Raw genomic sequence first — 27,899 nt, 5'->3', positions numbered from 1 at the left:
AGGCCAAGTCTTTTTTATTTATTTATTTTTTTATTGAATGGTAACTATGTACATTAACGCATTTCTGGGGTACAGTGTGGGGTTTTCACACACAATCCGAAACACTTCCATCAAACTGGTTAACACAGCCAGAACTCATTTTGAATGAAGATATAAGCCAACAGAACTCAGAGCAACACAAGCAACTAAGGGAGGGGATTATAACTTTTCTTACTCCTATTACTTCCCTTATATGATCCAAGCACTTACACTAAACATGATTAAAACAGAAAGGGAAAGATAGAGGGATGCAGAGTTGCTTTTCCATTCAGTCTTTCCTTCCTCATTACAAAGCTACAGGTAGAGAGCATTGGAAATGGGGACGGACCAAGAAGTGAAACAAAACAATTACTTCTTGTGCAGCAATTCCATAGTTTTGTAAGAACAAAATACACGTGCATACACAAGCTATGAAATACAAATTATGTAATTTTGTATTCATTTAATGCTTTCATATTTGTATTTCAAAGCCACATTGCACATTATAAAAATCATGGAAAACTTCACACTAACATTTTAAAGTTTTAATTTTTCCTTACTGACAACAACATACAACAGCAAATAAAAACACCATGACACGTCAAGTCAAGAGAAAGAGACTGTAGAAAGAAAAAAACGCTTTGTTTTTAGTACCAGTTTTAATAGCACTTTAGCACCTTTCTCCTCCTTTTTAACCCACATTTTCATTTTGCACTGGGCCCTGCAAATTAAGTGGCTGAGACTAACCTCCTTCCTCCTCGTGCTACAGACCGCATCTACAGGTCACGCTTGTTAGTTTTCACCCTCTTCTCCATTCATCTACCAAACAAATACTGAGCATACTGTGCTCAGGCATCGTGCCAGGTACTGAGAATATAAAAAGGAGTAAGATATTATTCCTGCCCTCGAGTATAGTCATGGAGATGAACCATTAACTATAAAAACGGTACTGATACCTATTTTGCATGACTTCAGCAAGGAATATGAATACTACATGTAAAATGTACAAACTACTTCCAAAAATGATTACTAAGCTTTAACCCACTATTGGATCACCTCATCTAATTCCAGTTACAACTTATTGGGTAGGTCCAATTATAGTTTCCATCTTAACAGCTACGGAAGGAGAGATTTAGAACCATTCAGAAACTGGACTGCAGTGATTCTGAACTGAAGCTACTCAAGTCTTCCCTGAGTTCATCAGTGATAGCCTCATTCTTATTACTGCAACCCTAGCCGTTCCCTCCTTCATAGTATTGCACTTTTGTCTCCTTTTTTAGTTTCTCAAAGGTCAATTTTAGTTGCCATTTTAATTTATCGATCTCCTTGTATTATTTGTCTCTAAAAATGTATGTTCCGAATTTTTTCCAATTTATTTATTTGAGTATTTTGTTTGGGACATAGAAGCTTGTCTTTTTTTTTCTTTCTGACAATTCTTTGACCCAACTGTAGAAGATTTGATTCAGCTGATAAAACTTGAGGTTCTCAGAATTACGTTCATGACTTTGTTCATTAAACTACAGATGGACAGACCTTAGTCCTGGCTCTACTGCCCCCTAGTTTCAGAAAAATACTTATTTCTCCAAGCCTAAATTTCCCCATATGTAAAATGGATATGAACACAGTACCTTAACTATCATATAGGGTTATGTTTAAGATTGAATGAGGTATTTCTTACCAAATACCTAAAATCGCACCTGTACCTAACAACCACTTGAAAACATTCATTTTAATACAGTTAATTTTAGTACTATGTACTCGTATCTGGGTTTAAAAATGAATCGGAAAGGATTTTCCCTTGAAATATTTTCCTTCGGTACAAAAAACTAAGTTCAAGGGTATCTATTACTCAAGATATATAATATTTATTTGTAAGTTAAGACACACAAAAAATCCCCCAACAGCACCTGGTGGTCACATATATCTCTACAATTCAAGGGTTCTAGGATGTTTTTACATAAATAATCCTTCACTGAAAACTCTAAATGCCACCCTCATTTTTCCTCTTTTTATTCTAAACTAGCTATTATAAGGGTCAAGGTTAAGAGTTTTAAAACTACATACAAAAAACTATAAATGTAAGGAACTATTCCTGCCATTTTTAGCAAGGCTATCTCAGCTCTCTCTAACCTTTGAAGTGACACTTAAATTTAAGGAGGTAGAGCAAATTAAAATGGCCAAAGTGTTTACTCTGGAGGAAAAGGAAAGGATTAGCTAATCTGAAGGTTACTGCCGTCACTCAGGCCATCAAACAACTGTTTCCCTGACTTCTAAGTGATTAAAGAACATATAAAAAACAGACAGGATACCACAAAAAAATGGACTATATACCTATTTTTAAAATAGCTTTACAAAATAGGCCTTCATTTGACATTTTTATTATGGTTGGAAGAACAGCATTTTTGTATAAAACCAAAGCCTCATTTGATACCTTAGAAAAATGTGATAGCCATGTGATATCTTCTTAAAATCGTTTTTTTTTTTTTTTTCAATAATACTGGCTGTTCCCACTGCAGGTTGTGTATCCTTACCAATTCTTGAGTATCTTCCTGCAGCGGCAGAAATGCTGCCTCCAGAATAGCAATTTGGTCAGCACTGAGCTTCTGCCACAGCCCGATCAGCAGAATCACCAAATGGGTGGCACTTTTCAGCCTGGTAAATGACTGGAACAGATTGTCCTGGTTTTCCTCTAGCGCATCTGCTAGAGCAATTACCTGTAGAAATTACACTTCAGTTAGGGACAATTTCACAATTCTGGAGCCCTTGACAAATTATGTTTGGCACACTTTAGTTTTACTTTAAAACATCTGATGAACTTCGTCTTCCACAAACCCAAGCTATGTTGAGTAATAAAAGAGTTATCATTCATCTGCTCACTTCCTTCTTTATAAAAATGCTTAAGAGTAATTCCAAATCCATATGGCCAGGAGATGAAAATATCTACAAAAACAGGTTAGGGGGGACATTGTTCAGTATCTGCTTCACCGTCAGTTGACCTTCTTCAATATATAGTAATACAAGTAACTTCCAATAAAGTCATCACAAACTTTACTACTAGTCACAAAGATTGATCAATTAAAATATTCTTATCAAAATAATTGCATTTGCCTTATAGTTCAAAATAATAACCTCATTATACCCTTTCCAGAAAATAACTGTCTTCCTCTCATTAGTTTTTATATGTGACATAGTATTGGGATAGCCAATATTTCTTATTATACCTAAAAGGTAGATAATGTTCAAACACTTGGTCAGTTGAGAAAAGCCATTTTTAACACAAATGTGAGCCAACAACCCATAGGGAGCTGAAAGGGAAAAAAAAGTTCAGGCTGTGTTAAGATAAAATTGGCGAAAGTGGACAGAATTGGCTTTTCTTTTTTTTTTTTTTTTCCTTCATCCTTTTGAATAATCTCATGGAAAAAAAAGAACTAAAGCAACAATTCGATAGAACATCCAAGACTTCCCATTGGTGTTTTATTTTATTTTAATGTCTTGGCGAATTTTGTGCTCATTAAAAGTAATGAACTGACTGCCCCAGAGCTCAAGGCATCCAACAATCCCCAGACCAACAACAAGCCCCCATCAGTTTGAGGGTTAGAGCTGAGTTTTAGAAGTCTGCTGCGGATGATCTATTTGGTGATATTTCATGGCTTACTGACATCAGCCCAAAGGCCTTGTTAAAAAAATATCATTTAAATGAATAGAAGGTATAGCTATGTGGTCTCCAAATGCCATATGGGGAGAGGGACTGTAGGGGAAGAGTCCTCAGAGTGTTTGGGAGACACTGGAAAAGAGATATAGGTTAGGGAAAGACAGAGCACTGAAGGTCCGTGCCTGACAACACTGGGATCACAAGGATTCCTTGCCAGTTGAAAGGGCTTGTGGGAGTTATAAAAGGCAATCACAATTCACCTCAGGCTCTACAGAGAGTCATGGGAGTTTGAATAAAGACCAGCATTACATTAAGTACATTGCTTACTATGTGCCTAGTTCTGTGTTACTTCCCATTTGCATTCAAAGGAAGTACACATTATTCTTACAGCCCACAAGCGTTTGGCAACTTATTGGGAAAAAAAAAAAAAAATATATATATATATATATATACACACACTACCAATTACTGGGAAGAAACATTACTATAATAAAGTCCTAATTGTGCAGAACAGAAAGTAAGTGTGAAAGAAGTTAGCAAAGGGATGGATTACTATGGGCCAGAGTTAATATCCCTGGGGCCTCTTTTATTCAAATGGAGCTTGGAACTCATCCCTTTCCCATTACTTCAAGAAGTCCCCTCGAAGAGATGAAGAGAGGCCACTTTTCCTTAAACCAAAACACCTGGAATCATATGGTTACAACTGACTCCTGTTAAAGTCCAAGTTTATACTCTTTTTCTTCCTGTGAATGTTACCAATTAAGCTTCATTATGGAACCATCGTATGACACAGATGTTTATTGTCAAAAACTCCAAATCATACAAAGATCAAGGTCATAAACACCTACTGAGTGCCATGTATGTACAAGATTTTGCAGGAAGCACTGTAGGGAATTCAATGGTGACAGACGTAATCTCCACCTTCAAAGAATTCATAACACAGAAAGGAAAATAGGTGGAGGAGGTAAATACTGACCAGATAAGGAAGACCTCATGGACCATAAAGGAGCAGCCATTAACAGCACGATTATTATATTAATGCGACCCTCCAACTATCTGAATAAAGCCTGCATGCCAAGCATTCTGCCCTGTGCCTTCAACCAACCTTCACCCTTGAACGTGCTTGGCATTATCTGTCCTTCGCAGGTGAGAACGCTGCGGCCCACAAATTGGCCCACTACTATACACAGGGCAGGCAACCTGTGCCCAAGATTAGAAAGGCCTTGTGCTTGGTTGTTGTCTCTGCCTTGAAATTCTGAATAATTTTATTCAGAAAGGCTTTGTGCTTGGTTGTCTCTGCCTTGAAATTCTGAATAATTTTCTGAGTTTGTGCTTTGTGAGTGAAATTAATGGGACAGTGGAGCATGCACATGAGTAGAAGAGTTATGTGCATTCATGTATACAGGTAAAATGCTCTTATGCTTGCATTTAAAACTGCATTGAGAACATAAAAATTAATGGCAAAATTCATGCTAATAATTTAATATTTAACTTTTAAGTAATTTAAATGAATACTTAAAAAAACAAAGGTAATAAATGCCCAACACTCATTACTTCCTACTATTATCTAGGCTTTTTTTTTTTTTTATTATCTAGGCTTTTGAGGTTATTTATGCCTACTGTGTCTGCATTTGGGAACCACTTTGCAACTGTCTTATATAGCCATTTTTTCCCAACTCTGCATTCTGAGACCTCACGTTGGTAGCTTGAAGTCAGCCATAGTGAAAGTATTCACAGCTTGGAAATCAACAAATACTATAAAGCCAATCTTCCTTTCTTTCCCCTTCTCCCCAGAGAGTCTGTTGCTAAATATTTACCAGCATGCCAGTGAAAAGAGGTACCTGAAATCCATCCTAAAGAATAGATATTGGATAAGGGGGCTTTAAAAGTGAAGGAAACAACTTGAACAAAGTATTAAAGCAGAAAAGTAAAAGCTGCTTATTAGGAAAAGAGTAGATATTCCAGTTTAAGAACAGCATTTGATGAGACTAAAGAGGTAAGCTGGGTGACTGCTGCAGAAGAACCAGAAGTCAGGGTGAAGAGCATGAACCAGCTCTGCAGACACTGGGAGCCATTGAGTGTGGGTGTTAGTTGATAGAGGCTGCACTCTACGCAGTGATCGGATCATGATAAATATTTGGGACATTTGCTGGACTTAAGTGAAGCTTTTATGCATGTTCCTCACTATCAAGGGAAAATTCTCACTAAGTATAACAGCATGTCTGTTCATGGATCCACCCAACTTGCTAAACACAGCTGTGATGGAAGAATGACTTCTCAGTGAGACAGCAGCCCAAGCCACAGGATCTTTCCTGAGCAAGGCCCAAAATACATCAATCCAGGAGAAGCATTGCTTCTCTTAAGTCTCTGTCTCATTGGATAGATTTCTGTGCCATTGTGGAAAGAGTCTGCTATCCCCAAATGGTCACAGAAATTGGAAAGACATGGGATAAACAATTCTTCATGTAAATTACCCCCAAGGAAAATCTTCCTGACCTACTGGCCAGCATGAAATACTAAACAGATTTCCATGTTCTCAATTTAGTTTTACACGTAACAGCCAAGTTTACTTTGTACTCCATGAGTGCCAAATGAATTTAGCAGAATTAACATAGTAAAAAGGGCTGGAAAAACTAGAACCATCAAGATTCAGATCTGTGTAACCAAGCCCTAGAAGATCTCACTGCTCACCTGAACTGAGAAATGAGGCCAACCAGCTGGCAGGACTTAAATTTGAAAAAGTGATTTTTCAAGGTTCATCGATGACAGAATAAGATGTGTGCTCCCTGGTGTTCAACAGAACTACAGAAAGGGAGGAGTTTAGGAAACAATAAATGCTAACCATTTCAAGCACAATGTGTTGATGGCCTTTGTTTTGCTTTTTCAAATTGAAGGTTTCCAAATAAAATGGAGACCCCAAAGGACATCTCAGTCCAACTACCATATCAATTGATGCCAAACTAATGAGGCAGAGGCCCAGGGAGCTGCTTGCAGGAAAACGCTCAACTCATAAAGTGAGTGTGAAATTAATCCCAAATACTTTCAGCTGCCAAGATAGGCTCTAAAATTGGTTACAGGAAAGCAGCAGCAGCAACGGCAGAGTAGACATGAATCATACTAGTGAACATGCACATGTCCAATTTCTTCACGTAACCTTACCATTGACTCTGCCTCCAAATCTCATGTGTGGCACATAAAACCCCCTACATTGCTGTTTAGTTGTCATTTACTGAGGCTTGACCATGGGCCAGGCACTGTGCAAAGGGCTGTTATAGCCAGGCTATCATCTGGTCCTCATGACAACCCTTTGAGGTAGGATTTGTTGACCTTTTGTGTCCCCACTTCCTGCTAAGCAAACAAGAGTTTAGATTAAGGACATTGCCTGTGGTTATAAATGAGGGCAGAGAAGAGCCAGAGCCAGGATTCCAATCTTGTTTTGCCCTGATACACAAATGTATATAAGCAGGCCCATAAAAAAAATCCAGTGGATTTTTATGTTGGTAATTAAGCAAAGCTACCAAGGAAAAACACTATTAATATATTACGTCCATAATAGGCATATATGGTATGTGCATCAGTTAAACATTCTCATTTTTTGGAGCTTTTAATATAAGGTCAACTTAAATTGGCTGATTTCTGCCCAAAGTTAGTTGATACTACCCAAAATTACAGTATAAAGAAAATTAGTTAATAATTTGTAAGGATGGGAAGTTAGCATACTGAGGTTTTCTCTCTCTCTCTCTCTTTTTTTTTTTAATAGAGACAGAGTCTCACTTTGTCCCCCTGGGTAGAGTTCTATGGCGTCACAGCTCACAGCAACCTCCAACTCCTGGGCTTAGGCGATTCTCTTGCCTCAGCCTCCAGAGTAGCTGGGACCACAGGCACCTGCCTCAAGGCCTGGCTATTTTTGTTGCAGTTTGGCCAGGGCCGGGTTTGAACCCACTACCCTCAGTATATGGGGCCGGCACCCTACTCACTGAGCCATAGGTGCTGCCCAAGTATTTTTCTCTTAACAAATGAGAATTTTATTATGTTTGAGATAGCTCAAAAATATGAAGATTTCATAAAACAGCTATTTTCTAGGCCTGCTCCTTTAATGAAGCTACTTTATAAAGTATGATTAGTTTTATATCAAAATGTGATAAAGGATGATTCATTTATTTTCTATAAATCTCACATTACAATGTTTTCAGTGGTCTGAGCAAGTTGATGTTCTATGCTAATTGTCAACATTCATGGAGAGCTTTATATTATAGGATCCAGGCACTGTGCTAACCCTTTTATAGGGATTATTCCATTTAATTCTCATATCAGTTCTACGAAGTAGACACTATTATTGCTCCTATTTTAAAAATAAGGAAAGAGAAGTATAGAAAGGGTCAGTTAGTAAGCAGCAGAGCCAGAATTCATAGCCAAGCAATCTGACCCAAGAAACATCATCATGAAGCACTGCCTGCATTAATTTTCTGCCTGCACATCAGTCTCATCATAGTCAATATGTGGAACAAATTCTATCAGTAGCTCCCGATGGGAGGTTTCAGCTTTGCTGACCTTCCAATACCCCATATGAATTAAGATAGGTTTATTTTAATAAAAGGCCGACATGGACAAATGAATTAAGCAAATGGAGTTCCTATCATACGGATAAACTTCTACCTACCCTAGGGAAGAATGCAATAGGCTGTGCTGAACTAGGCAATGGCCTGGCAGCCAAGGAAACAGGGTTTCAATTATAGTTCTGGCTTTGCTACCTAGTAGCTTTATGTCAGGGTTCAATTTACCTCTCTTTTCTGGCCTCTGGTTTTATCATCTCTAAAATGAGGAAAACTCGATCTCTAACATCCAACATGGTGACAAGTGTCTGATTCAAAAAGTTTTGTTTTTTTTTTTTTGGTGAAGAATGAGAAGTTGTTATGTAATGGGTACATGGTTTATACTGGTGATGAGAACATTTTGCATACACGTAACAGTGACGGCTATACAACATTGTGATTATTCCAGTGCCACCGAATTGTACACTTACAAATTCTTAACAGTTGCATAACAACATGTGTGGGAGGAGGGCAGGAACAGCAATTCAAAAGCTTTTAAATTCCTTTTTAGTGACTTATTGTTTTGAACTATCCATGCTACTTCTTTCCCTCTATTTGCACACACACTAGGCTTCTTGTTTAATGTTCATTGACTTGGAGTTTTTATCTACAAATAACAATATGAATGTTTTTATTTCGCTAATTCCTAGGATTATGAGAATTAAATGAGAGGTATAAAAAGATGGACAATAACAAGTGTTGGCAAGGATGTGGAGAAATTGGAATCCTCACACATCGCTGGTGGGAATGTAGTAGGGTGCAGGTGCTTTAGAAAGCAGTCTGGCAGTTCCTTAGAGTTACCATATGACCCAGTAATTCCACTTCTGGTATGTGCCCCAGTGATAGGAACATTTATTTCCACTTCAAAACTTGCTCGTGAATATTCCTAGTAGCATTATCCATAATAACCAAGAAATAGGCAAATCTCAAATATCTATTAATCAGTGAATGGATAAACAAAATACCACATAGCCATATAATGGAATATTATTCAGCCATAAAAAGAAATGAGGCACTTATACCTGCTACAACATGGATGAATCTCAAAAATGTTATGCTATAAAGAAGCCCATCACAAAACCACATATTATTTCCATTTATATGAAATGCCTAGAACAGACAAATCTATAAACACAAAAAGTAGATTTGTAGTTGTTTAGGCTGGAAGTGGGTGGAGCATAGAAGGGGATAGGAAGTGACTGTTAATGGATGTGGGGTTTCCTTTGGGAAAATGAAATGTTCTAAGATTGTGGTAGGGCAGCACACGTGTGAATATACTAAAAATCACTGAATTATATACTTTTAATTGGTGAATTGCATAAATTTAAATTATATCTGAATAAGGCTATGAAAATAACATGAGAATAAAAGTAATATGAAAGTATACTTCATATAAGGCAAGTAAACAAATATATAAAAGCTCCCTTAGGCAAAAATCTTGGTAAATTAATGGCTATATCATATTGCAACTGGGTCTCATTGACCTTAAAGATGATGGAATAACATGTGACTTTGGAGTCAATGGGATCTAAGTATGAGCAGTAGTAATGCTACTTACTTGCTGTTGGCAATATTATTTCTTAATATTCCTTATAGTTTGGGGTTCATTTCAGTTTAGTAACATCAAGCAAATTCTCCGTTTTCTATTGGAATACAAATGACAATGAAAAAGAAGACCCTTTAAAGTATCCAATGTACACACCCCTATTATGAAATTAATTTATACCTTTTATATGAAAGGTATAACCTAATAACAGCCTAAGAATATGGGGAGGGGGAGGAAGAGGAGAGGGCGAATGGAGAGATCACTTCTGTGGTTTATCTTAGAAGGGTACAAGTGAATCTTTCTAAGAGTAGAAAATGAACATTTTAACACAATAACTAAGAAAATGACATGAAGGCTATGGTAACCAGTTTGATGGAAGTGCTTCAGATTGTGTGTGAAAATACCACACTGTACGCCAGAAGTGCATTAATGTACATAGTTACCATTCAATAAAAAAAAAAAAAGAAACAAACAAAAGAAGAAGACCCTTCTGCTGGACTTGTGAGCACACTACCAACTACCTCTTCCCCAAATTAGGCAAGACACCTCCTCTCTTTTCCCTGATCCTCACTCTGTGGTCTCTCAATGAGACAATGCTCATTTTTTAGCCAAGTTTAACCAAGTTTCAAAGTAAAATGCCATAAGACCCTGCATCAAATATATTACTAAAACCTACACAAGTTATACATGTTGGAGTCCTTTTATTCACTCCTTTAACAATTCTATTAAATCATCCACACAGGACTTTGCCTCGTATGACTTATTCTCTAGAAATCCTCTGACTTGTTTTGTTTTCTTTTGTATCTCACTGAAAATGCTAGAGAAAGTCTGGTGATTAAATAAAATGTTTCTGACATACAATATGAAAAAGCAGAGGAAAGGAGAACAAAAGTCATACTAAAAATTTGCAGAAAATTCCAGTGTAAAAAGAGTTTAATTGATAAGACCCCACCCCGAAATGCCTACAAATTTCTAGTACACATTGGGTGTCCCATAAATGCTGGATGAATTCCTGAACCTCAAATCTGGTGCATCTAAAAATACTGTACAATTAAGAGTCACACCAGAACCGCCTCTTGAATCTTAGACACATTGAATCAGGCACTGTCAGGCTCCCAATTTGAATAGAACCCAAGTGATGTCACATGGAAACAACAGACCTGCCTCACTGTATCTGTCATCTACTTAAAAAGAAACTGCTCCAGTTCCCCTTTAGCCAGAGCTTCCTAACACCAAGCTATAGACAGCGCTAATGACTGCTGAAATGGATTTATTCTTCACATAGTAGCCCTCCGGTTAGAAAGACATTCTTTCAGGCTGGGAGCAGGCAAGAAATAGGGCATTCTTCCCTTTCATCCATGTTATTCGTGATGGCATTTGCTGCATACTCCAACATGGATGGCAAAGGCCTTGCAATAAGGAAAAAGAAAAAGTTACCAGCTCTAAACTTTTACTTTGGCTGAAAAGAATCAATCTGTATCCAAAACTGTTCTTTTAGCAAAAGCAATGAAATAAGGTTTAAAATGAAAAAGAAACAGCAGGGAGATGGTTTAAAGGCCAGACAAACATGTAAGAAGTGTTTGAGCAGCAAGCTTAAAACTAATTTATTACCTATGGGCATTCAGTATCCACATGTTGAAGTTTGGGCTAGATAAAAAGAGAAGCCTGGGGATTTGACTTTGAAGGCGTAGGACGAATCTAATTCTTGACTATTTTTGCTACCATGTTATTTATTATAAATAGGATAGTAGACTGATTATGTTCTATTGTACTTCATATGACAAGAAAACCTGAGATTCCCCTCAGGTTCAGCATGCATTTTGCTTAAATTTTTAAACCAAACCAGAATTAGAATACATTGTTAATTATTGTACCATTTGGGGTAGCTTTTAAGACAATAGGAAAAGTATACCCATTTGGTAAAAAAAAAATTCAGTCACAAAAATTATTTGTCTTCATAAAAAGAGACCTGCTAATTGGCTAAACCACCTGATGCTTTGGAACACCAAGGTATGATCATGTGACTCTTGGACGTCACAATGACTTTTCTGATCTAGGGTTATAATTTTCCCTGATACCAATCCGCACTTGCAAAATGCCTTGAGAATTCTCATAAAACTGGTTTTAGAAAAACAAATTATTCCTGAGAAATTACTTTATACTATATACTGTAGAACTCTTTTTTTTCTTTTTAAATGTTTTCCCAGAAGAATATAAAAGGTAGGCAGAGCTGGAATATAGACTTTGGCTGGGACTTTTAAATATATACATATATATCATTAATACATAAAAAGGTTAAATGAGAGAGACAATAAATCATTTACAAGTGACACAGAGACAAATTTTGCTATTTCTGCAAAGTTTATTCACCAAATAGACATGTAACTTAATCAGATGAAAGGAAATGAACTCCAATGCTTGGCTAATATAAAGCTAAAAATACAGCTGATCTCAAGCCTGATTACTATTTTTACCTATTTTTCCCCCCTGGCTGACCATATTTTTACCCCTTTCCATAAAATTATCTACCTATAGCCAAGTGAAACCCCAATTTAAAAAATAATAATTAATGGAATCAAGTTGTAAAAAGAAGAATGAATGTTCTCTGGACTAAGGTTACTCATTGAACAGATCGCTATTAAAGCTGGAATCTATGGTTGGCAATGTCAGAGCTGGTTTTACAAGCCCTGGAGAATGCCACAGTTATCACTCTCCAAAAACAACATCCATGAGGTCTGATTTGAATAGTTTCTAAGTTTAGAATGTTTCAGGCCACATTCTTACGTGCAGACATGTCAGTAATTACATAGCCACCCACACAGACTTGAGTGCCATCTCCAATGAAGGGAAATGATGGATAGATGGGCAGTTGGCTGGGTGTCTGTCCTAAAAGCATTCTTTCAGCTAAGGCAACAAGTGCTAAGACACATTATTACATGAGATCAATTAGAGCATGATGATGATTCACCCAAAAAGGCAAAAAAGGGAGCCTGGAGACTCCAGCAGCACTGGTAATGCTATCGATCATTTTCTTGGTTCCCGAGTTTAAGAGGTAAAAGTCTAACTTCTAGTTTTGCAGAGGGTCTGTTTCTTTTGGACATTTGTGGATTTTATATGTTTTTGCTTTTTTAGATAAAATAGTAGTTACACCACGACTATCTGGTGGTTCTCTGGCAAGACATGTATAGGCCTATATGGATCAGGCCACATAGAAATAATACAAAAGGCAATGAGTAGAGCTGCCTGGTTTCACATGGAGTGGAGCTAGGGTAAACTGCAGGTTAATTCTACAATAATAGGCTGTTGGAACATTATAATTGGAAGTGGCCTTGCTGAAGATATGTTATGCCTGATTTCTACTGTGCTATAAACTCCTCCAGGCCAGAGACTGTTTTATTGTTTGCTGTACCCTCCCACAGTCTCTGGCTCACAGCAGGCATTCAATGCATGTTTGTAATACTGGAGAAAATTAAAAATTCTGATGACTCAGTAGCATAAGAGTTAACCATTTAGATGGTAATTTATAGGAGCACTACTTGGGCAAGCGAAGTCCATCCCTAGATTCCAGGTGAAGACCAAGGCCTGCCATTTTAGAAAAGTATTTGTAGGCTATGATATTTATTGGGTCTACCATAGGTTGTAAATAACTGGACTCTAAATTCATATCTTCCACATGCAATACATTACATGAATTTCTACATTCATTCGTCTTTATTGCTAAATTTATGTTGTAAGTGATATAAAGTCTATAACTTAACTTTAAAATACATCATCACAGACAGGGTCAGATGACATGAGCATGTAAGTCAGTTTACACTCTAGAACAGGTTTTCTCAATCTCTTCATTAAAGACATTTGGAGCCAGATAATTCTTTGTTCTGGAAAGTTTAGCAGCATCCCTCATGCTACATAATAGATGCCAATAGAAACCCTCTACCACCAGTTGTGACAACTAAATATGTCCCCAGACATTGTTAAATGTCTTCTGGAGGAGGAAATCACCCTGGCTATGATCCACTGTCCAAAGTCAGGGATTTTGTTGTGTTCAGAACAGGGAGCCTCCCCATCAGAAGCAAAGCACACAAGCCAGAGACGGCTACCACAAACACTTAGGCTACTTCTGTCTCCAGCAATACTAGAGAATTTCTAATTATCATAATGAATGTCAGAAATAGGTTTTTGTTGCTGAAATCACAACTTTGATAAATGGCGCTATGGATATTGGAAATGAGTTTATTGGCAAAATTATTAGTATTAAATATATGTGGACTAGCTGAATATTTTTATACTCATACTTTCCTATGCTTGAATAGGGGATATGAATATAGCAAGACACTAATGTGATGAAGTCCAAGACCTAAGCCTAATGATTCTGTGTCTTGCCTTTGGGGAAGATTTCTAGCTACTTGATGCCCACTATGAGGGAAAAGGGATCCTGCCTTGAATTACTATCGAATCTGTCTCAAATTGAACCTTTCCAGAAAGATGGTGGTCTAGTTCCTAAAAGCAACTGGGCCTCACTCAGCCTATAGTATAGGCTGTATGAGTTGTTTCATGCTTATGTTTATTTAATAACTGTCTTTGTGTATGACAAAATTTGACATGTGACTACCATTTCATTTTAACTAGGGAGAGGTTGTAGAGAGGCAGCTCATTCTCATCTATTGCAAGCTTTTTGATGGCTATCGTTACTTACTGAAAAGAATTTAAGAGTATGCATGACCAAATTGGCAAAGGTAGTATGCAACATTGAGTGTGTGCTAAGTGACGGAGAGACATGTGATTTAAGAGCTGCCTGCAAAGAACTAACAGTCTAACAAGAAAAACAAATGTATTAACAAAAACAACAGTGGCTACTTGTATATTTAATATGTGCCAGGTGCAGTCTTGAGAACTCCATGTATATTATTCCTAAACCTTTTAACAACCCCTCTAGATAATTATTTTTGACTGATGAAGAAAACAAAATTCAGAGAGATTAAACAAGTTGGTCAAAATCACTCAGCAATGCCAAGATTTAAACCAGGTCTATATAAAACCTACAAAGCCTAAGCATTTCCCAGTGTGCCGCATCGTATCCTTAGGTACACACATACGCACACACCTCTACCTACCTATCTACTTACCTATGCTAGATGACAGGTGCTATACAAATGACCACCAGGTTAAGTGAATATGACAAACACCTATAAAAGAGTCCTCCCCAGTAAGTGACTTCCGGGGATAAAGGGCCCACATATTCCTCTGTGTGTCTCTCTTTTAAATAAACCCATATTTGAATGTTTGAATGCCTTTAGTTCAGAAAAACATTTGAGTATTGCACATTATTTCTTATTGGTTTACATCTACAACTGTTACTTGCCTGCTCTTGTAATCATCTGAGTTTGTAACCCTGCAATAATCATAAATTTCAACTAAAAAAAAAAAAAACTACAACAGGTATGGAAAAGCAGAGATCATCCTCGTCACAAATGATTAAACCAAATCTGAGCTCTGGAGGTTTAACCCTCCGAGGGCCCTTTGACTTCTGTAGCTTCAGCTTTCTCCTCTGTAAATAGAAGTACATGGCATGAAGACTAAATGGGAAATAACATAAAATGTGTCTGTCATGGTGCTTTTCAGTAAGCACGAAATAAAGGTCGGCATTATTATTATTATTCATTATTCTCTGGCTAAATATCCAACCAACATATTCTTTAATAAGGATATTAAAGAGATCAAGCAAGATAAAAAGTGTCATACATTTGAAGATAGTAATAAAACCCTCCTTTTGACTTTTCATCTCTAGTTTTCACAATCCCAATAATTTCAATATCTCTTCATGAGACTCATTTTGGATATAAGATGTATACATTGCTTACCAAAATATATAGCATAATCTTTTTTTTTTAATTGCAGGTTATTGCGAGGGTACGAACAACCGGGTCCCAATTTTGGAATTTGTTAGGAAGAGTCCCTCTTGCAGCTGTGCCCTGCTCCTCTAAGGTGCGCCATCCCCCCCGACCTGTGACCTTTCTGTGGGAGCACCCTAAATACAGCACAATCTCCACACCTGACTCTCTTAGTGCCCTCTGTATCTTTCCTATTATGTTCATCACATTACTTGTATTGTAATAGAAAGTATTGCTTGATTAAGACATTTTAATTCTGAGGGTAGGGCTATACCTTGTCTTATTTACTACTATATATCCAGCATATAGTAGTGGAGGAAGAGGTGTGGCTCAGTGAACAATTGAAATTGGACTTAAGTCAATAAACATTTGGGAGAGAACAACATTTTTCGCAGTTACAAAAGAAGTTTTAATAACTATTCTTGAAGTGATCTTGAATTATACAACTGGACAAAAGATCGTAGATATATTGTGTATAAGCCTAATACAGACTAGAATTAAATGAAAAAACTATCCAAACAATTTTGGGGCTTGCATCTATAGTCTAAAGTTTCTTTGTTAAAACACAAAAATAAAAACAAAATCAAAATGGGCAGAAAACCAAAAAGAAAAGAGAATGAGGTGTTTTTTGGTTTGTTTGTTTTTTTGAGACAAAGTCTCACTTTGTTGCCCTTGGTAGAGTGCAGTGCTCTCACAGCTCACAGCAACTTCAAACTCTTGGGCTCAAGCAATTCTCTTATCTCAGCCTCCTGAATAGCTGGGACTATAGGCTCCTGCCACAACACCCGGCTATTTTTTTTTTTTTTTTTAAGAGACAAGTTCTCACTCTGGCTCATGCTGGTCTCGAACCTGTGAGCTCAGGCAATCCACCCATCTTGGCCTCCCAGACTGCTAGGATTACAGGCGTGAGCCACTTTAACACAGCAAAGGAAAAAAATCTATAAACACGAGTAAGTAAATGCAGTGTGTATAAAACTGAGATCTTTTCTTGAAATGCCCAAATTTGGATTTGATTGGATAAGAGGCCCCTCAAAATGCATTTATTTCTTCCTTCTAAGAAGCTGAAATAGAGTATGTGAGGATGAGAGTATCTGATAAGAGAGGTATGGGTTACCAGCAAGTTTTAAAAATAACTCACTTTCCAGTTAACTTAACTAAATCAAACAGGTGTCACAGTTTAAATTGGAATCCTCTAATGGAGTCCATTTACTAGAAATCGGAATCCATTTTCAGAGAATAACAAAAGAAAAAGATTATTATCATACCAGTAACTGATTCATACAGTCACTTTTTGTTTAAATTCTTGGTATTAATATCCAAAATTGTGATAAAGAGCTGAACTTGGATAAAATAACAGGTATCACACAAACCATCCAGAGAAGAAATGTGAAATCTGGGAATAGAATGCCATTTTGGGACTTCAGGCATTCCTGACTGACAAGAAAGATCAGACCAACATGTGAAACTTCAGCAAATAGTTCTTTGCTTCCTTTCTCTTGAGTGTTATTCTACAGCCATCACTTTAATTCCCCTAAGAACACCTTAGAAAATAGTGCTGAGCAATCTTCAAAGAAGTTATTATTTAATGATTAAAAACAGTATTATGAAAGATGATACAGGTTACTGGAATGTCAGAAATCCATTTTGGCAGGACCTGAGAATGATGAGCTGAGTATCTTAGTTTACTGATGTTCGGTATATTTAGACTGTTTCTCTGGTTTCATAACAACTATTGGCTGAACAGTGGCAGGAGCATCAGAAAGGTCTTGGTCTTAGTCTTGGTCTTATCACTACTGCGATAAGTTATTAAATATCCAAGTTTTCCTTCAATTTACTGGAGAAAACTCAATGTCGATTTCAGCAACAAGAAGGTAAGCTCACATTCTTTTTTTTTTTTTTTTTTTTTTTTTCGTCAGGGCTGGGTTTGAACCCACCACCTCCGGCATATGGAGCCAGTGCCCCACTCCTTTGAGCCACAGGCGCCGCCCCAGATTCTTTTTTTATAAAAGCCAAATACGTATCTACTAGCTGATTATTCTCCCAGTTACATTTAATTTCTTTCAAAAAGAGAAATTTTACTAGGAATATCCACCAACAAAGTTTTCCATAATATTCTACACGAATGGTTTTTTTAAAAAATATCATTATGGAAACTCCAAGTGGTTATTTTGATTTTTAAAAGTCTATCCTGAATGTTAACTGGTATGTAAGAGACACGTACCACTTGCATCTGTTATCACCAGGAATATTCTGCTAAAAACCGAGTAAACCCTACTTCCTAATAGAAAAACTACTTTTCTAGAAGTCTGGTGAATTCTTTTCCTTTGTAGATAAATAGGCTCTAAAATTAATGAGACTAAGAGAAGATGAGGTGGGCAATGACAGAATCAGAATTTTAGGGCTAAGTCATAAGGTATTTACTGCATTATACTACGGTGATTTATTTATATCTATCTCCAATTCCTAAACTATATGTTCTTTGAGAATAACAATGTTCTTACAGCTCATGACACTAAATATTCTATATGTTCATCTGAATTCAAGTGATTGAATCTTTAAAGGCCTTCAAAGCCATCTAATTCAAGCCCCTTAATTTTTTATGTTAAAAAAAAATGTTCTAATGATCAGAGAGGGTTGGTGACTTGCCTCAAATCACATAGGAGGTTTGTCCTAGAACCAAGGCAAACTCCTCACATCCACATCCTCTTATAAGGATTTTTACCTAATCTATCTCATGAAGTATTCACATCAACTTAATGAAGGAATTATGGAGAGCAAGTAGGGAGTTCCCATTTTATGGGGGAAAAAATGCAAAATGCCAAGGTCACATGGAAGGCTAAAAAGGGCATTAAACTCAGAACTCTGGGCCTGAGCTTCCGTTCCTACGGCACGGAGGACTTAAAACACACAAGCAGATGGATGGCAAAGAAGAAAAGGGAAAAATCAATATCGGGGGGCACAGATGTAGTTGGCTAGAAAGAAAAGGAGAACTTGAAGTTGTAGTAGTAAGATTAGCAGTAAGATGAGAGCATAGTCTGGCTGTTTTGATTTTCTATTTTCCCATAAACTTAGCAATTTTCTTCACTGTCACAGTTTTATAATTTGCAAATCTCGTTTCATGTATAATTTACAGTCCACTGCATCTCTGATTGATCACTAGGCTATGGCATTGGGATATCAAGTAGAGATGTTGCCTTTATAGTAAAAGGGACGGGAAGGGCAAGAGGAAGGAGAGCCCCGAGCCTCAACTCTTTAACATTTCTCAGGCTGGGCATAAGCATTCCCTGAAGGTTGGGAATAACATAGTTCACAAAGGGCAGAGACCCAGACACATCTCCTAACCATTCTCACCAGAGTTACTGGAGGAAGGGGCCCCAAATGTGGTTATAGATAAATGAGCGAAAGAAAAGGCCTAGATCTCTCTCTCTTTTTTTTCCCTTCTTTCTTTCATTGTTGGGGATTCATGGAGGGTACAAGAAACCCCAGATCTCTTTCTTTAGCAGCAAAAACCTTTCTAAAGGTTGCTTGATGTGGGGCAAAGAGCACAATCCTTTAACTCAACAGTTGGGAGTATGAGTGTTCCCATTCTACTTTTCTAGACAATTCTCTAATTGCATTTTTCTAATGTAAAAAGTGGCAAAGTAACACTAACTTGCCCCACAAAATTATTGCAAAACCTAATTAAAATGGTGTATGTGATGAATTCTAGTAAATCCTAGATACAATAGAAATGTTAGCTATCATTATTCCAGAAGCATAAGGAATTTGCTATCTCTAAGCGTTCTTAATGAGTATTCTCAACACTGAGGCCTACTGTTCAACTAACTTACAAGAAAAGGGTATAAAAATCATAGGCTTATCTGGAAGAAAAACCCTATAGCATCTAGAACAAATTACAATTTAAGAAATGGAGAAACCAATGAATTACAATGAATCCTAGGCTTATATCTTTAACAAAGAATGCTATGTAAGAGCAAAGATTTGCCAGATTATACAGGATAGAGGGAAAATTCAGTAGTCACAAGGTGAGGATTAAAGGATTTTCAATATCAAAAAATTTTACAAAAATAACTTTTGCATCCAGTAACATTGGTATTGAACTTCAATTTATAAAATAAAACATAGTCATTGGCTAGGTCCTCAACCTGTTCTCAACCTGTGGGTTGCAACCCCTTTTTAACAATGAAAATACATTGCAGCATTAGGAAGGTTGAGAACCGCTTGGGCTTCCCCTGAGAATCCCCCCTTTCCCCTGAACGGATACCAGGGCTACCTCTGAATAGGCAACTTGCTTACTGCCCAAAGATGGAAATAACTGGAAAGAATCTTAGGGTTTTTCAGCATCAAAAGAACAAATAATAACAGCAACAAGTTGGTTTCTAATTTGGGTCAGGAAAGAAGATTTTGACTTTTTCTCCCAAACTGCACATTACTGAAATAAACATATGCCTTAAAACCACACATCCAAAAGTTAAAGGATCTACGAATATGTAAAAATATGAAATGACAGCATTTTGGAGGGGGTAATTCACATTAAAGAGTGATTCTTTTATTATTATTATTATTATTAAATGATAGCTGTGTACATTAATGCAATCATGGGATACAGTGTGGTATTTTCACATACAATTTGAAATATTTTCATCAATCTGGTTAATATAGCCTTCATGTCATTTTCTTATTGTGTTAAGATGTTTGTATTCTACTTTTAGAAAGATTCTCTTGTACCCTTGTAAGATAAACCATAGAGGTGATACCTTGAGTCACCCTCCCTCCACTCATCTAGTCCCTCCCCTCTCCTCCCACACCCCTTCCTTCCCCTCCCCCCTCCTCATATTCTTAGGCTATAATTAAGTTACAGCTTTCATATGAAAGCTATGAATTAGTTTCATAATAGGGCTGTGTACATTGGATACTTTTTCTTCCATTCTTGAGATACTTTGCTCAGAAGAACATTTTCCAGCTCCATCCATATAAACATGAAGGAGGTAAAGTCTCCATCTTTCTTTATGGCTACATAGTATTCCATGGTGAACATATACCACAATTTATTGATCCATTCGGGATTGATGGGCACCTGGGCTTCTTCCATGACCTAGCAATTATAAATTGGGCTGCAATAAACATTCTGATACAAATATCTTTGTTGTAGTGTGATTTTTGGTCTTCTGGAGATATAACTAATAAAGAAATTGCGGGATCAATGGTCTATTTTTAGTTCTCTAAGATTCTTAACAGGGTCTCTTTTAAGTTTGGCAATTCCCTAGGTGCACTGAAAATCGAATTTGATTTGAACAAACTTCATTTCTTTCTCATCTTTCTCTCAGAAGCCCAAGTGTGGTGCAGCTGACCGATGTCCCTGCCTGCCGTGGCCTCCTCGCTTTTAGCACTTCCTTCCCCAGTAGCTTTCTCTGGGGCTCTTCTGACCCGCACATCCAAGAGCAGGCATTTGTAGCCCACTAGAATGTTATGAATTCAAGGATTGTCACAGTACCTTTCTCCTAAGATTGTTCCTGATTATACGCTGAAAAATGAATTTATCTTAGATGGTTTAGACTGAGGGAAAAAGAAAAAACTCTGTCTTAGACTCCACTTTGGTGGGGAGTCTTAAACTATAGGGCTAAATCATGTCCCTGAATTTTGGAGAAGACGGAGGCTGCTTTGGTTGTTCCCCCCACCAGTCCCACCTCCCAAAAGAATCCCTTAAAAAGATTAATTTCCAAGTTAGGAAATCAGGCTTCAGCTCACCATTGTGTGGTCATAAGAATTACACTCAACTACTCATGAATCATCAGTCACTTGATTCAATCAATGGATAAATTCATCATTTTTCCTCTTTAACAGAGGTGACTGGCTGTCTCCATTGCAGTAGACAATTGGCAAAATTGAATTTGGGTAAAGGCCAAATGGCCTTCTTAAAGTTTGCACCTAATCAACTATTTACTTTTGGCTTTGAATGTATCAACTAATTTGAACATATCTTCCCACCCTTTTCAAGGTTTTTATTCACTATATCACACAATGCCCACCTTATAAAGACCAAGGAGAAAAAATCCCCTCAGACCTCAGAATTAAGAAAAGTCCATCAGTTACGGAAAAAGCAAACAATAACAAAAACTAAAAAGGCAACACAAATGTAAAGAACAACAAAAAGAAAACCCACGTGTTTTGTTTCTTTTAAACATTAAGAAACTTTTAACTGGCTGTGATTCCCTCTTTGCATTGATTAGAGAGAAGTCTTACCTGTCACACACACACACCCTATCCAAACTGCTTCAGGCTTTTGAGAAGTCTACTTTAACTTAACTTCTTTTGTAGATTTTCCTGGGTATTAGTGGGCTGTTTTACTAATTAATAAGTATAACTTCTTCCTGAATTTGATTTAAGTGACTCATGCCAGGCTGAACACAATAAAAAGGTTCTCAATTCAGCTCAATTCATATTATCAAGTATTTAGGTTTCATTCCAATAAGTCACATTTCAGAACTTTTTCTCCACATCACCTTAATACTAATGCCAAATGCTTGCTGATCATTTACTATGTTTCTAATACTTAGTCTCAAAAAAAAGATTCTTGCCTTTGAGACTTTTTTATTATTTTTTATTAAATCATAACTTTGTACATTGATGCATTTATGGGGCTCAGGGTACTGCTTCAATATACAATGTGAAATGCTTACATTGAACTAAGTAACACATCCATTCATACTCATTTCTTAATAGTTTTGAAATGTACCATTTCATCATGCACATTAGGTGAGAATGTCTTTGAAATTTTAAAGACAAAACTCAGTAAAAGTTTGCTATATTGAGATTAAAGTGGTAGATGCATGTATTAAACTAAGGCTAAATATCACATAGTATTGAATTCAATAGTAAATTTCAAACTATTTCCTATGAATGATCTTGATGAGGTAAATGAATGAAAGGTAAAGTTATAAAAGACTCACTGGAGGTGGAAGAACCTAAACTAATTCTGTTGAAGGTGATTCTAGGTAATGTGTACATATCATCAAAGGCACCAAAGTAAGACAGACACCATGTTTTCTGAAGCCAAAGAAGAGTCACATTAAGAAAAACAGAAATTAGAGCCTAGAAAATTCTAGGAAATTTACTTATGGAAGAACTTAATGAATGAGTAAATGATTCCAAAGTACAAGAAGGGTGCCTTGTCTTTCCATCTTGGGCCAAGTCAATATGGAGAGTAACTACTCTTTTTATAAAGTATAAGGATTTTCTTTTACTTTTATTTTATTTATTTATTTACTTATTTATTTTGAGACAGAGTCTCATTTTGATGCTCTTGGTAGAATGCTGTGGTGTCACAGTTCATAGCAACCTCAAATTCTTGGGCTCAAGCGATTTTCTTGCCTCAGCCTCCCAAGTAGCTGGGACTACAGGTGCCTGCCACAAAACCAGACTATTTTTAGAGATGGGATCTCGATCTAGCTCAGGCTGGTCTCCAACTCCTGAGCTCAGGCAATCCACCTGCCTTGGGTCTCCCAGAGTGCTAGGATTACAGGTGTGAAGGATATTCTGATGAAAGTTAAAGACCAAATTATTATAAGACAGGCCACCAACTATAAAATATTTCAGTTCATTTTTAAGAAAATAAAAATGCTTGTGTTTCACTTAGAATTTATGGCTTATTTAAGCTACGAGATTAAAATATAAAATTGCTCTTTTTTAAAATTTCTATCCAGAAAATAGTTTATTAATCTGTCCTTAAAATAGAGATAACTAACATACTTTTATTCAAGGGAATTGAATAAAACCCATTTCCATTCCAGAACAGCACAGAAACAGAACTCGTAAGGTATGCACAGCTGGAAAAACAGGACAACCTTAACCTCTGAATATGTCACTGAAGCACCAATCCTTTAAATCCATTTCTGCCAAAGTCTATAGAACCTGGAAAGATACAGATTTAATACCATATAATTTTGACTGAAATTGGAAATATGTGGTTTCTAACATGGCTTCAGCAGACAAATTTAAGGCTGACTAACTCTTAAATTGAAAGAAACGCTTTCTAAAATTAGTAATTAGGGGGAGGAAAAGACTAGTATAATTAGAAGCTCTAAAACTTACTACTAAACATAATATTACTTCCAGGATATCCCTTTTTGTCTCAATTATACAACTGTATTTCCTATTTTGAGTCATCGTTTATGGTATCTCACCTATGTTATTAGTTAAACCTAAAAAATAGGCCACCACAGCCTTTAGAAACAGAGCCCTTTTTATCTGGATTAAAAAAAGAAGAGAAGATTTATAACCAGAGAGCCAATCACAAGAGATACTTGAGCCCCCCTGGATGGAACGATGAATGTTTGCTCCATCCAAGGCAACATGGTAGTCAACCAACAGGCAGACCACTCCCTCTGCCACTCAGTAAGTACCTGAACATAACGGTAATTTTCTCCATTTCCCTAACTATTGCTTTTTCAGTCTTTAAAGGGAGAATAAACTGCATTTTCTCATTCTCTTCAAGAAGGTGGGAACTGAGATGTTTGCATTTTCAAGAACTTTGAATTTTGTGATAGAAAAGTCACAATTGTGCGTGAGCCTCGGCTTACTTCAATCTCTGCTTTACCTGATGCTGTTCACTATTAACTACTAGTGGTTCACTATTAACTATTAACCAGCTGCGGCTTCCCATATTTACATAGTAGTTCAAGATGTGAACATTAATACACAACAAATGTCCCAAGCTACAGGACACACATCCCTCCCAACCTTGCTACTTGGTATGCCCACTGGCTCAAAATGTTAAAACCGTATTTAACTCACAACTCTACTTTTATGCCCTTTATTAAGACCCCAAGGCCTTTCAACTGGCCTTCAAAATTTCTCCCCATATATATTTCTTCCTCTCCACTCCAAACAACACGATCCTCTGTAAACCCCCCCTAGGTTACTGAAACAGCTAAACTGAAAGAGATCAGCCAAGATTATCCACCACCTAGACAGAGCCATTACAGTATAAATATTTTGGGAAATAATACTTTTCAGGTCATTGTCTTTGAGACTAGCTACATATGTATATGAGCTTACACAAATGTAATCATATTTTAGGTGCTTTGAAGGCCAGTTCTTTTGTGCAACAGTATATAATAGATTCCATACCACATAATTTAATTCTAAAATATCATTTTCTGTACTTATATTTCCTGACTGATCTATTCCTACCCTTGTTTTATAGATAAATACATGTTGAAGTTATAGGTCTTACCCATGCAATGGAGTAATTTAATAACAATATTCAAAGCCTTCCTAATCTTGTCAGTGCTTACCTTACCCAATCTCAGCGTATACTACTCTCCCATATCAGGCTTTTCATCAAAACCAGTTTGGTCCCCTCATGGTCTCCCCATACTCCATGAGTATTCCCACTACTATATATTACCTCGTATTTTTCTTCCAACTATAAATCCTTCCTCTCTCCTCTCAAATGTGTGCCCTACCTTCATGATTAAATACAAGTCTACCTCTTCATTTGTGTATTCATTATTCCTTCAGTAACTTATATTTCCTATACTTACATTGTGCAATAGCACTAAAGACTCAGAATTGAAGAATGCACACACCAGCCATGCCCCTAAGCAACTTAACCAACTAATGACCAAGAATGATGACTAAACAAATGATAACACAAAAATATTATTAATATTAGGTTGAAGTACATGACAGAGACCTATGTGGCACCCATCAGGAGAACTTCCTCTGCGAAGCTTTCACAAAGCATCCTGACCCCTAGTGTTTAATCCCAGATCAGAATTCCTCTGCCATTTATTTATTACCTATGTTATTCATTTCAAAACTTAATCTAGACTCTCTCGCATTGCAATTTACCTGGGGGTGGGAGTACATGTCTTTCCTCCACATTTAAATGGTTAAGACTCTGCTTTACCCCTCTTTTGTATTCCTAGAAATTAGTAAAAAGCATTGCACAAAATAAGAAATAGTTTATTGTTAACTGCTACTGTTGGTGCTGACACTGGGAAATAAGAATTTGACTATGGCTAGTAATTGCATGCTTCTAATTTGCATTTAGAAGAATTTTTACCATTTCCAACTCTTCCCCCTAGCTCTATGTTGTTTCTACCTAGCTGTAGTCTCTATTGAGACTTCCCTCTCTACTGAACATTGCTATATGAAAACAATGCTGCAACTCCTCCTGCTGAGTTCAGCAGTGTTGGGCTAAAAGTTAACAAGCCTGACACTTCATGGTCTGAAGTGGTCTGTCTTTCAAAAAGAAAGAATGTTTGCTACATTCTATAGCCATATATATATATATATATATTTTTTTTTTTTTTTCTAATTTCAGATTAATATGTGGGTACAAGATTAGGTTACACTGTTTGCATTTCTAAGGTAAAGTTCAAGTTGTAGTTGAACCTTTCATCCAAGGGGTGTGCTGTAGACCCTTCCACTGAGGACATTAGGTGAGAGTTTTCCAATCCTTCCTTCTCCCCTTTCCTCTTTCCCTCCTTCCCCTTCCCCCCACTTGAATATATTTATGGTTTTCTCTCCTGTGGGCATGTGGTTGTTTTTCTGTTGGTTTCACATTAGTATTGAGTACATTGGATACTTTTTTTTCCATTCCTCGATACTTCAACTCCATCCAGGTAAATACAAAAAATATAAACTCTCCATCTTTTTTTTATGTGTAGCCACATTTTGAATCTAGCCTGATTAATTTCAGAAATGACAGTTATTAGTAAATAGGTGGTAAAGTAACAATATCAATCAAATACAAATTATAGTTGAGGAAAACAAAAGCACATACTTAAATAGCCCTAAAAGACATCAATATAATCTTTACTTCTCTTGCCTATTTGGGAGAACAAACTAACTATATTGACTGTTTTGCAGACTGTCAAGATTATCTAAATGAAAGTTCACAAATGGTCATAAAGCAAATTATCTGTCTCTAATGAGTTATGTTCTGATTTGTGTGGAATGAGAATAAACACATAAACAAACAAATAAAATACCTGGTACCATCTCTCAAGCAAAAAAAAAAAAATTACAGGTAAATCACTAACTTTACTAGGTTAAAGCTCCTGAAAAGAATACCTTTCATTGTGAAATAAAGTTTTATTTCATGTGCTTTTTTGTGTGTGTTTCCCTTAATGAATACTTGAAATTCTTACCCTTTTTTTCAGTTAGTTTTAACTCTATTGCACCTCGCATCAGCTACTAATAGAGGTCTTCTATAAGAAAATGTAAGATTACCATAACTATGCCAATCCCACAATCAGAAAAGTATAGTGGCTCCCAATTGCTTCCCAAATGAATCATAAAATTACAAATATTGGTATTTTCCTAAAAATCTAACCATTCCTTTAGCTTAGAGGTTTATAACCTGAGCCCACGAATGGGCCTCAGGGGTTGGTAAACCCCCTGAAACTGAAACTAACTTTTTGCATGTTTTTATGCTTTTTTCTAGAGGAAAGAACCCAGAGTTTTCAGAGTCCCACTGGAGTCTCTGACCTCAAAAAAGGTTCAAAACTGTAATTTTAATATTCCCCTTTCATCACCTCTCTCATATTTAATGGCCCGCATCCATTATTATTTCACAGATCTGGAATTTCTAGCAGAGTCAACTAAACCTACCTGCTGCCTTGAAGCAAGAGACATGATTTCCTTCACTTAAAATGTCCTAGCCCTCACAAAGCCCTCTTTGATATTCCCTCCTCCACTGCTCCACCCCACCAGGCCTCACTGGTGTATCAGAGTTACCAATCCTCTACTGTTGACAGATGGCACCTCAACCAAATGGTTGAGGACACCAAGCCAGTCCATGTAAACTAATTTGGGCAAATGTGTTCATAAAAGTTTTTCAGAGCTCTATTCCTCGGGTAACTATGCTACAAGGACTTTTCAAGGAAAGTCATGAAATAAAACAAAGAACTTTGATGATAAAAATTGTAAACATCAGAAGCTGGAATAATGAGGTATTTTAGGGCAGGTGATGTTTTACACCACCCTTTTTGTCCATCGTATCAGCATCTAGCTCCAACTACCATGCGATGATCTTCAGCTTATAACGTGAATCCCAAGTAATAATCTGTCTCCTTAAATTTACACAATAGTAATTATTGTTAAAATTCATAAATAACTGTAATTTTAAGTGAGTTAGAGAGAGATAGTTGTTTTTGTGAATTCATTTGTGAATTTTCTTTTTTTTTTTT

The 27,899-nt window shown here is 36.7% G+C and overlaps 1 protein-coding gene across 1 annotated transcript in view; it reads right to left on the bottom strand.

Moving 5' to 3' along the window:
* The window catches only part of BBS9 (Bardet-Biedl syndrome 9), a 462,348-nt gene that overhangs the window by 81,107 nt on the left and 353,342 nt on the right, over positions 1-27,899 (bottom strand). The window contains exon 20 of the mRNA XM_003788573.2: positions 2,550-2,732. Within this exon, the coding sequence (XP_003788621.1) occupies positions 2,550-2,732 (183 nt within the window). The remainder of the gene's footprint in view (positions 1-2,549; positions 2,733-27,899) is intronic.

The sequence above is a fragment of the Otolemur garnettii genome, unplaced genomic scaffold, assembly GCF_000181295.1.
Source record: "Otolemur garnettii isolate 467f Iridium unplaced genomic scaffold, OtoGar3 scaffold00028, whole genome shotgun sequence".
NCBI lineage: Eukaryota > Metazoa > Chordata > Mammalia > Primates > Galagidae > Otolemur > Otolemur garnettii.
This window is presented reverse-complemented; position numbering and strand designations above follow the sequence as displayed.